Genomic DNA, 12,754 nt, shown 5'->3' with positions numbered 1-12,754 from the left:
TTCTTTACAATTTTTTTTTTATTTTAATGTATCATGGGGGTACAAGTGTTAAGGTTACATATATTGCCTATGCCCCCCATCCCCCTTCGAGACAGAGCCTCAAGCATGACCATCCCCCAAATGTTGCACATCTCACTCATTGTGGTTGTATATACCCATCTCCTCCTCCCCCTTCCACCTGCCCAACACCCGATAAATGTTATTCCTATATGTCCACTGAGGTGTTGATCCATTAATACCAATTTGCTGGTGAGTACATGTGGTGCTTGTTTTTCCATTCTTGAGATACTTCACTTAGTAGAATGGGTTTCAGCTCTATCCAGGAATATACAAGAGATGCTATATCACCATTGTTTCTTAAAGCTGAATAGTACTCCATGGTATACATATACCATATTTTATTAGTCCACTCATGAATTGATGGGCACTTGGGTTGTTTCCACAACTTTGCAATTGTGAGTTGTGCTGCTATAAATAATCGAGTGCAGGTGTTTTTTTCATAAAGTGACTTTTCATCTTTTGGGTAGATGCCAAGTAGTGGAATTGCTGGATCAAATGGTAGATCTACTTGTATCACTTTAAGGTATCTCCATATTGCTTTCCAGAGAGGTTGAACTAGTTTGCAGTTCCACCAGCAGTGTAGGAGTGTTCCTATCTCTCTGCATCCATGCCAACATGGATTTCCCTGATGATTAGAGATGTTGAGCATTTTTTCATATGCTTGTTGGCCATTATTCTGTCTTCTTTGGAGAAGTTTCTGTTCATGTCCTTTGCCTATTTTTTGATAGGGTTGTTTGACTTTTTCTTGCTGATTTTCCTGAGTTCTAAATAGATTCTAGTTATCAGCCCTTTATCAGATGTGTAGCTTGCGAAAATTTTCTCCCATTCTATGGGTTGTCTGTTTGCTCTCATGACAGTTTCTTTGGCTGTGCAGAAGCTTTTTAATCAGGTTCAATTTAAATGTCACCTCTTTCCTTAAATGTTTAACTGCCTTGTAGATTTGACTGCCTAGTATATAGTTAACACATATTACCTGAGTACCTACAGAAAGGCTTAGTAATACAACATTTAGCATAGGATATATCTATCCATAGTATATTAATATAGAATATAGAATAAATTAGGTTATTTATCCAAATAAGTCTCACCTAGCTACCTCTAAATAAACTACAAGCTTATAAACCTTGTATAATGACTGACTGTCATCAGCTGCCTAATGTGAAACACTAGCTGACTAACATGGATGGCTGAGTCATCCAAATGGGGCTGATGGGCAAAAGCTGGATTAGTTCACCTCTTCTAAATTAGCTCTCCAATGGAATAACCTGAGAGCTTTAAAAACTTGATGCCTGGGTCCCACTTCAGAGATTCTGGTTTAATTGACAAGGGGCAATGCCTGGACATCAGAATTTCAAAATCTTCCCAGACAATTCTCATATTAATGAAAGGTTGAGAACCCTAGTGCATAGTCCAGAAAGATTTTTTCATTTCAGGAATATCTTGGTGGTAAACACCAAAAACATTCTAACATTCTCTGTCCCACATTTTCCTTGGTCCAGAGCTTCACCAGCAAGGCAGGACTGTAATAACTCCCTTGTCATTCCTCATTTCCAAGAAGCTTTTCTATATATGGTTCATGAGATGTACAACTATCCACTCACAGTTGGCACCACTTACAACCATCACCAGCTCTAAGCCACACTGAGCTATTTAGTTCTTTTCAGGAAGACTCACAGATGCTGATTCAGCTCTCCAGCATGCTGCTTGGAAGAGGCCAGGATTGCTCAATAATGGGAAGTAGAGCTATTGCCATAGGTAATACAGATCGATTTAATAAATCTACTCTAACTTCTATATAACAGTTAAGTATTTTTGTAATCCCTGTGACCTCACTTAGTAAAACAATCCACTGAGGTAAACACAACAATTGCCTATATTTGAAAAATGGAGAAACTGAGGCTGAAAGTGGCTAAGTGATTTAGCTTAAATAATCTAGTTATTTGCCAAAGCAAGATTAGAAATTGGATATCTTAACCAAACTGCCTATGCTTCACTGATTTCACAAGAAAGCCTCCTTTCTAAATATCACCTGCCATGTGCTAGAGAACCAAGCTGGGTGCTTTAGAAGTTGAAAGAAATAGATACACATCATTGTTCTATCCTGATGAAGCTTAAACTTAGAAAAGTAATATACATATATCCAATTACTTTAGTTATGTTTAAAACAGACAGAAACACACACACACACACACACAGATATTCTGTCTTTACCCAAGTCTAAACGTAAGAGTTCTAAGTTTTGACTACAATAATATCTCTTGATAATTTATTTTTGTTACTTGTTTTAAATATAAATGCTATCATAAGCCTACTCAAGGCCTTTTTTTTTACAGATATAGGGAAATCTTTTACTAGAATATTCGGGGGTAAAAATATAGTCACCACTCATACTGAGCACTTTTTAAAATCTGGCAGGCAGCCTACGTTTAAAAAAGATAATGTATTTTTTAAATAATAAAGAAATCCAAACAATACTAATTTTAACCATATGAGATACAAAAATAACATAGTTAAATAGATAATTTCATCTATAATCTTTCCAGATTATAGTATTTATAATCATAAATATTGTGAAACTTCAAAAGAAAAACAATAAATTATTCTATATTAAAAATCTGAAAATGGACATGCACAATATGAAAATTTCTGACATTTACTCATGCTGAAAATAAAAAAAAATGTGACAATACTACTTGAAAGTTTGATTTTAAAAAAGTAAAAACAATGCAAGAGTAAAAGTAATAGATTTAGTTTCAAAAGTATACATCACTTAGTAAATAAGCCATGTATAGATGTTGAAGACACTTTAAAGGAGGTTATTGGTTCTAGTGTTTCCATAATTCCATGCTATTCCATGAATATCATGTTCCAGATTGAAGACAGATTTCTATTTTAGAAGGAAAGGTACATTGTTCTAAAGTTTTCAATAACTGAATACCTTGCCCTACTCTACACTCCTTCCCTTCAAGCTCCTTTCTCCCCACCTTTCTCTGAAAATCAGCTCAGCCTCTCATCGGTGAATAAAATCTTAGTAATGGGTAAACAGGAAAATTGGGTAAAGCCAGATAAAATAAAGACATTACATAATAAGGAGCTGAGTTAGATAAGGAAAAGAAAGGCGATAAGAGAAATTGTGGGCACCAATATCAAATAAGAGACCAACAATTTTGTTGTCAGAGAGGAGAGGCACCACTCACACCTGACAAGCATTAAAAGTGGAGGGGAGCTATTGGAGAGTGAAAGAAACCAAAGAGAATTGTAAAGGCTTTTACCATAATTTTTGTTGTTGCTATTTTGCTTATGACAGTAATGTTTCCTTGAATTTGACACTGTTCAGAAAAAGGAACATGTGGAAGTTGAACTTTATACAGGTTACACATGGGCATAATTTCTGATGCATAATTTTTCTGTAATGAGAAATAGAGGAAATTTAAATTTTAAATTTCTAATCTTCTCTATTTCTAAATATAGAAGAGCAACCACTGTTAGCTGTCCTAAATTACCATCTTTAGAAATTTCTTACTCTAATACTCCTAAAACAGGCTGGCCAAGAACTATGTTGATTATCATATTATTCCCACAGAAACACCATTTCATATAAGCTTCAAAACAACTGAAACATTAATTCCTGTAGCATGTATGAAAACTAACTTATAAGAAAAAAAAGAAGGAAATCCTAAAAAGGGTTGTTGAAACTAAACAGGAAAATTTCTCACCATAAAACATAAGTGCTTCGAGAAAGAAGCTCAGAAGCCATCAAATCCCTCTCCACCATGCTATCTTGACTGCAAAGATAGTTTTATGGATGTACACATTTGTCAAAACTTATCAAACTGTAAACTTTCAATATGTTAAGTTTATTATATGCCAGTCAACCTAAAGAAAAAGAAAAAAACCAATAAAACCCAAACCAACTATCCAAGCTACAGATGCATAGAAACAAACAGCTGTCCACCTGCAATTCAGAAGTAGTATCAGTGTTCCAATGCACTTGCTTGAAAACTTAGGAGGTTTCAAGTTACCAAAATACATGCACAAATATACTCCATTCATCTAGTTGAAATATGATACATTTAAAATTTCAAATTAAAGTAGCAATTTAAGTTATGGTGATATAAATGAAATTATCTTTTGGGGTTAGAATAGGTTGAGGAAGAAGATGGCAGCACAAAGACTAGTGGATGCCGGTATAGAAGATGGGTTGATATTTCCAGGTAGTGAAAATACCCAGCTTTGAATTGAAAAAATAGTAGGTTTCCAAGAAGAACAGGAAAAGACCACTCATTCACTTATTCATTCATTCATTCAACAAATATTTAAGGAAATCTTTTGAGTAGTAGGCATTGCAAACCAATGATCAGCAAAAGAGAGATGGACTAGTCTCTGCCTTCATGAATTTATAGTGTGGCAGGAAATAAAGTCACCTCACCAATATTGAATTATCTCATGAAAAATGACAAGAAAAAGATCCATGAAAAAGTATTATCAGAGTGTCAGAGAAAGTTTTTCTGAAAAGGTATTCTTTGAGTTGAGATGTGCAGAATGAATCATCCTGAACTATGTGAAAGGGGGCAGTATGTATAAAGGCCCTGGGGCAGGCAAACATAGTGCTTTTGGATAACTGAGGCAAGAAGTGGTCCCTTAAACAGATATTTAGGAATTAAGATCTATGAAACTTTATAATAGACTGTATTTGGAAGGAAAGAGAAGTAACAGAGTGATACTAACATTTATGCAACGTGCAACTGGATAATTTGTGTGGCATTCTCCAAAATAGGAAATGTAGGAGGGAGACTGAATTGCAGAGTAGGTGTCTGTTATGATTTCATGGCCCTTAGAACTTTCAACTAAAGATGCCAAGTAGAACCATATGAAGATTTTAAAATTCTGTGTGTCAAAGAACACAACTAAACAAAAAGGTAACCTATGGAAAGGGAGCAAATATTTGCAAATCACTATCTGACAAGGTATCAATATCCAGAATATATAGCAAACTCAACAACAACAAAACTAAATAGCTTGACTAAAAAATGGACAAAGGACTTGACACGTATATTTCAAAGAAGATATACTAATACATAGAAGCATATGAAAAGATGCTTAACATAGCTAATTATTAGGCAAATGTAAATCAAAATAGACAATGAGATATCATCTTACACCAATTATGATAGCTACTATCAAAAAACCCAAAACAAAACAAGTGTTGTTGAGGATATAGAGAAATTGCAGCCCTGTACAGTGTTAGTGGGAGTGTAAAATGATGCAGCCACTATGAAAAATAGCATGGAGGTTCCTCAAAAATTAAAAATGTACTTACGATATGATCTAGCAATACCACTTCTGGGTATATATCCAAAAAAACTGACAGCATGGTATCAAAGAGATATTTTTAAATCTATGTTCACGGTAGCATTATTCACAAGAGGCAAAAAATTAAATCAACCCAAATGTCCACGGATGGATGAATGAATAAACAAAATGTGATATATATATATATATATATATATATATATACCATGAAATATTATTCAGGTCTAAGAAGGAAGGAAATTTTGACACATGCTACAATGTGTATGAACCTTGAAGATATTATGTTAAGTGGAATAAGCCAGTCACAAAATTATTAATACTAATACATATGATTCCACTTATATGATGTATTTGGAGTAGTAAAACTCATAGAAGAAGAAAGTAGTGATTGCTGGGGCTTCAAAGGAGGGGTTACGCGGAGTTGTTTAATGGGTATAGAGTTTCAGTTTTGCAAGATGAATAGGTTATAGAGATTGGCTGATCAATGATGGGAATACACTTAACACCACTGAACTGTACACTTAAAAATAGTTTATGATTTTATATTTTGTATTTTACTACAAATAAAAATTTTAAAATGCTAAATAAACAGTATGACAGCTAGCTAAATAGACTGGTAATTGATCCACCTATCGCTAGCTAGCTTTGTGAGGAAAGCTGTGGACTGAAAGTATAAAAATCTGGGAATCATAGGAAACAACAATAATTTTCTTATGCTACTTTACATTCTTTTCTCCCTTCATCCTTCAAATCTTGAGTTTCCCATAACTCCATAAGAACAAGATCTTCCATCCCATCCTCCCTAAAGCCTGAGTTAGACATATGTCTGTATTTCATCTATGAAGGGAAAACAACTTGGAAGATTTTGAAGTAACAGCAGGCATGGAATATCTGCTGCTATACTGCAACAATAAAAAATATCTCTATTTGTGCACCTAAGTCCAGCAAACATTAAAAATGACAAGTATAGATAGAGAGGAAGAAAATAAGACTATTCTTTTAAATGAAGATCCACTGATTCTAGATAAAAAATCCATTGTTTGCACATCAATATACATCCCTCTTGAACAAGATTCTCCTGCCTACCTTGTTTGCGAACATCCTCTACAGCAGCCACCAACTCTTCTTTGAGATCTTGACTCTCCTTAGCGATCTGCTCACCCTTTTCCAGAAAGTTCTGAGTGGCTTGTTCTACAGATGCAGCCAGCACATGGGCTTTCTTTGACCTCCCTTTCTTCTTACCAGATGGACCTTTGTTGCTTGTGTTGACAAGTGTCGTCACCTTAAATATAAAAGAAAAACTGTAAAACTACTCTGTAAAACTGTCCAGAAATATCATGTTATCATCTCATAATTTCTAAATATCCCATGTGTATTAGATCATGAGATTTCATTATTAGATCATGAGTGCACATCACACAGTTTCATCACATAGCCTCCTAAGGAAAACTGTGGGAGTATATGGATTGGCACACAAATAAATCAGCCATTATTTATTTCCTGTAGAAAAACCAAGAGCATATGAATAAGTAGAAACAGTAGACTTGCCAGTGGCTCAAATTTTCCAGTTCACTCATTTTCACAGATTGACAAGTACAGTGCTCCTGGGAGTAATCAGCCTTGGGGAGGCAAGAAAAGCAAAGCAAATGTGGAACTGCCTCTAAGCATTAAGTTGGGAGAACCCATATCCAGTCCTGAGCTACATAAGTCAGGGCAGAGATGAATGAGCAATTAATATAGTGGGCGGTCAATACCCAATATGTATGTGTTACTTTCCAAGGACTTGAGAAGATTTTTGCTATTTCTGATTTCATCTTATAAAAATAAAATGGCAAATTTGATGTGAGAGGACTAAATGATTCAAGCTCAATGTTAATCAGCTAAAGTTTCCAGAATCAAAATTAGATTTGCATTTATTATCACTTCTTTTCTATGTATCATAATTTGGACATATATCTCAACTGCCAAACTTTTTTTAGCACTGTATCTAGAGCTATTTAATTTGCTAACAAAGCTTTTAATATCTTTCAATCAACTTGTTCTCTCCTATGGATGCTCAAACCTTTATTTTCTGCCACCAAGAAGTTTGGAAGGGAAATGAATGCAACTGCTCCATATTCTGTTCAGCAAAAGTTGCCAGTCATGTTTATAGCTGTATTTTTTTTAAATCAGGTTCATAAGAATGTCAGGCCCGTGCTTTATTTTCATTGACATTTATTTTGTTTAGCAAACTAAAGATTTTCTTCGAGGTTATCAAGAAAGCCAGTCCACAGAAAAGTTCCAAATGCTGTGGCTTTTGAGGTTTACTCCAAATCCCAGAGCAAGCAAACTGATTAGTCAAAGTCACAATTAATGGCCACCTTATAGGGCAAGAGATAATACCAAAAGAAACAAAGTATTGAATATATGTGAACTAAAATGACGAATACAGGGACAGCCAATGCTTAAGAAATGGTTAATGCAGTGTTGGAATATGTCATATTCAGCTCTCTTTTGATTGCTAAAAAAATTATTACAGGTACAGTGAACATAAGAGAGAGTATAAGGACATTTAAGTACACACACTAGATAGACAAGAAGGGTAAAATCATTAAAAATAAGAATGGCAGATAATGGTGGGTTAGCTGTAAAATGTGTATGTAGTGGGAAACACAATGTAGTGTTTTCAGTTCCACCCACGACAAGGCAACCATTAGGAAATAGACAGCTTGTCACAAGGATTGCTTTTCTGAGGTGCAAGAAGGAATGTTCTCCCTAATGAGGAGTTACTCTAACACATTGACACACTACTCTTCCAAGAACCTCCACTGCCCAAAACAGCCAATACCTGCAAACAAGCACATAAGCTCCTTTAACAAACACAACATCCATTCTAAAACCTCAATTTAGGCTATGCTTTTTTCATCACAGGAAAATGTTCCCTATTTTCATAGAAATCTCATTAATTCTCATTTTATACATAATTCTGAGTAGTTTTGTGATCTAATTTTTTAGAGTTCACAAATTAGAAAAAAAATAGAGGGAGGAGGGAGCTGTTGATCTTATGTAAACTGACATTTTTAAGAAGTCGAAGCGGATAGTGAATCTACCAAAATAGCTACTTGACTATGTCGTGAGTTCATTTTCTACAGAGGGAAAAACATTTCAGCTCTTCCATTCCTCTGTTATCTCATGATGCATTACTGTATTCCCACACTTTAGGTAATGCTAATAACAAGCCAAGTATCAGTTGTGTGGAAAAGAAAATGTTGAACATCTCCAGGAAGTTCCTAAGAAAAATGTGATTACCTACATAAGAAGCAAAGCAATCCTCTTTTAGTAAAAGCTCTCATTTACTCCCAGGTGGAAGAGCATGAAGGGAGGAAAGAGAGAAGAACAGAAAGAAAGGGATGGACCTCCATAAAGGCTCACGTCTTAATCAGTTTAGCATTAAATAAACAGTTGTCAACACACTCCACTGCTATTCAGTGTTTCACTGGAGTACAAAGTCAATTAACTAGATAAGAAAAAGAAAGAAGAGACATAAATATTAGAAAGGTAGACATTAAATTATAACATTACTTACAGAGAATATGATTCTCAAGAAAACGCAAAAAAAAAATTAAAAGACAAGCAATTAGAACTACTATTAGAACAAAAAGCAAGGTGGTTAAATACTAGATGAACAATAAAAATCTACCAGAAGAGCAGTAACCAAGGAGAAATATGGTTTTAAATATTCCATTCACAATAACCATAATCTGCTATGATCAGAGATATCCATAACGTAACATGTAAAATATTGTATGGAGAAAAATGATAACATATTCATGAGGAGCATAAAAGGTGGGACCTAAACGACAGACAGACATATCATATTCTTGGATGGAAAGACTTAAGGTTGACAAGATGTCATTTCTGCCCAGTTTATTCTATAATTAGCATTCCAGATATTTACATAGTATATCAGCAAAAAAGCTAAGAAAATTTCACCTCACTCAGTTCAGTTCTTATTTTACGGTAAATGTAAAAAGCCTTTAGTAAATTAGAGAAGGATTATTTAGGATGTAAATATTCAGGACTCTTATAGTTTTTTGATCAGTATATAAAATGAGTAGCAATAACAAAAGTAGTTTAGATCCAATAACAGGTGAGAAAGTGAGAGTGTATCTTTTTAGGGTTAAACTACTCCTGGGTGTCCTCAGGCTAGCCCTCACTATGCAATTCTGTGATTCAGTCCCATTCTCCTATTAGCCATGCATATTCTCTCACCACCCTATAAGAATCTATTACACTCTACACCAGGCATCCTCAAACTAAGGCCCTCGGGCGCCAAGGACATTTATCCAGCTTGCCAGGTGTTTTCGCCACAGCTGCCTGTCCTGCTTAGCAGCCGACTCTTCCCAGGCCCATAGTGCGCATGTGTGGAATGTGCACCACACTCACTAACGGCCCTCCAACCGTCTGAGTGACAGTGAACTGTCCCCCTGTTTAAAAAGTTTGAGGACCCCTGTCTACACTATGGTACATGTGCCTTTTTTCCCACTTGAATCTGCCATTTTCACCTTGATGTTATACACCTTTATTCTTCTTGAGCTATGCCTATATTAAAGTTAGGATTCATCTGCTTCAGTTCTATCCTGGTATTTTACAGGTGAAGAAATACAGCCTAGCAAAACACCATGGGTAGAAAAAAATAACTTCCTCAATTTCACATGGCTCAAGGGAAACTAAAGCCTACATGATTCTTGTACTCTATACTGTAACTTTGGAACTTTAGAACTCAGTAATCTTATCTTGTTTTATCTTCTAACTGAATCAGAGCCTATTAAAGGATAAAATAATTTTAAAATGTATTTATTCTCCACATTTGTCTCACTACATTTATGTGTATCCTACTGGTTGCCTTTCATACAGGGCAATATTTAGATAGCTTAAGGTATATTTATCAATGTTAGTGAAATGTTAACCAACTATTATATCCTACTTTCCTGCAATGCCCTATGGCAGCTGATGTGTTTAAGAGTCTCAGATTGAACCAACACGTCAGGGATTTTTGTGTATTCTGAGAGTAAAAGAAGGACAAAAATATTTCAAAAACCTTGTAACTAGACAAATGATAGATCTTAGGGTCCTATGTAACAGGGGTCTTCCAAGGGTAAAACAAAGAAGAATAAAGGAAGTTGTTGGTCACTCATGAAGAACAAAGACATACTACAGATGAAGAATCAAAAAGTTTTTTATGAAGAAAACCATGACTTGGACCCACAGATCTATTCACCACCTCTCAAGTTAGTTTGGAGAGTATGAAAATGATCAATTCTTATCAACGGTGCAGTCGGCTTCTGGATAAGAATGTAGTTGGATCCATGACTGGATGCCTTAGAGGTCAGAGTAGCAGGAAACATTCTGATCAAAAGGCAATAGCCACACAGGTGGGCCTATTGCTGGAGTTCTAGGATCTGTGCCTAAGGTTTGACACCCAGACTGACATTAGCTCTTGGTAGAGGGTATTTGCAGACTTTTAAGTGCCTAGTTAAATGCTAATTAGCAGTCTTTTAAGAAATGGTTTATTCTGTGGAAATCTCTGGTTGAACGTTATGCCTCCCTCAGCCCACAGCAGGGATTCTCTCTAATCCCCACTCTCAACTTTCACCCAAGGCAAAAATCATTCAAGATCCACAAACTGTTTTCTTCTCTATCAATCTACAAGCACATTTTTTGTACAGTAGGAAAAAATGCAAAGTCCCAGCAACAGAGACTAGTAGGAATAGCATGAATGTTGACACATGTAAAAATGGATTTGATGTTTTCCAAGGCAGTAAGGTGACCAGTCTTACCTGAGAATAAGGCTAACCTATCAATGATACGGAAATTGGGACTAACAGAATAGCACTCATGTGCACAGATGGAGGTAAAACTCAAGGGAAATCAAGCAGCTGGGAAGGGGGAAAAGGGAATGGGTGAAATCAAACCTAATGGGTACGATGTACACTATCTGGGTGATGGGCACATTTATAACTTTGTCTCAAGCAGTACAAAAGCAATCCATGTAACCAAAACATTTGTACTCCCTTAATATTCTGAAATTTTTTTAAAAAAGAAAGAAAGAAAGGTTAGATAGATGTGGTGGAATGAAACTTTGAAAGGCTTTAAAAGCCAAGCTAGGGAATTTGGATTTCATTAGTCACTGCCAATTTTTTAAAAAGAGAAGCATATGTTTAAAGGGTCCATTTCCTCTTTCCATTCATCTCTCAGCCTACTGAAATTTTGCTCTCATCCCGCATCTCCTGTAGCAGAGTCCTCTTAAACTGATCTCTCACTGAAGTAATTAATAGGTTGGCAAAATCAAATTATTTTTATCTTATCTTACCACTCTGCCATATTTAGTGCTGTTGACTCAATTCCATTTCCTCTTAGAAATATCTCCTGGCTAATTCTCTTAGCAATAATCTTTTCCATCTCCAAACTCATATAGCTTGAAAAAAGACATACATTATCTACCACCAAACTCACTTCTCTCTGTACCCATCTTTATCTCTCTCCCTCCTACACCAGGAAAGGCCTGCTGCTACCACACCCCTCTAACTAATCTTCTGATCACACCCTCCAGACTCTTTCATTATCTACGTCAACATCCCTCTAAATCTTGAACATACCCTCTCTGCAGGCTCCCATACCTCACAGTAGGAAGATACTCAACTTTTCTCTAGCCCTATCCCAAATATGTTCTCAATCTCCCATCTAATCATTAAAGAAGAGAAGAAATTCTGCAGGTCACAGATAAGACTACAAGTGGTAAAGGGCCCTAGGACCTTGATCTAATAATGGTCACAGTGACCCCTGGCCAGTGGAAAAGCTCAGCAACAGCCAGAGGATGGGCACCATCATTTTCAGATATGTTGATTGTGTGATCTGAGTATATAACTGGGACCCAGGCTGGGGTAGACCTGCGAGTAGGTGAGTCGTCCCATTATTCCTGCACAACAGCAATAGTATGGTGGCCAGTTCCATTTCATTCGTTTTTCTTTCTTGCTATGTGTGCTAGTACAAGGCCATTTGTCTATCTGACTAGGTAGGTCTCTTCTACTTGATCTGCTTCTAGGACCTAAAAGCGCAATAGAAATTAAATACCTCTTTCTTCAAAACAATAATAAGCAATAGTGAGAGCACCAAGGCACTTTGTCTTTGCAACTCTATCACACCTTCTCCAAAACAGTAACAGTGTAATTTGTCCAAGCCTTACCCATGTGGCAGTCAACTGCATATTTTTAGAACACTGATAATCCAAATGAGCTCTTTTAAGCACCAGTGTCACCTGGGCTTTTAGAAATGTAGAATTTCAGGCCCCACCCGAGACCTACTCATAGGTCATGCATATTATGCACATCGAAATCTGAGA

The 12,754-nt window shown here is 36.0% G+C and overlaps 1 protein-coding gene across 1 annotated transcript in view; it reads right to left on the bottom strand.

The window, feature by feature from the left end:
- The window catches only part of CTNNA2 (catenin alpha 2), a 1,049,805-nt gene that overhangs the window by 824,094 nt on the left and 212,957 nt on the right, over positions 1 to 12,754 (bottom strand). The window contains exon 3 of the mRNA XM_012742713.2: positions 6,460 to 6,655. Coding sequence (XP_012598167.2) covers positions 6,460 to 6,655 — 196 coding nt within the window. The remainder of the gene's footprint in view (positions 1 to 6,459; positions 6,656 to 12,754) is intronic.

Source organism: Microcebus murinus, chromosome 3 (genome assembly GCF_040939455.1).
Source record: "Microcebus murinus isolate Inina chromosome 3, M.murinus_Inina_mat1.0, whole genome shotgun sequence".
Classification (NCBI taxonomy): domain Eukaryota; kingdom Metazoa; phylum Chordata; class Mammalia; order Primates; family Cheirogaleidae; genus Microcebus; species Microcebus murinus.
Note: the sequence above shows the minus strand (reverse complement) of the source record. Positions and strands in the feature narration are given on the sequence as shown.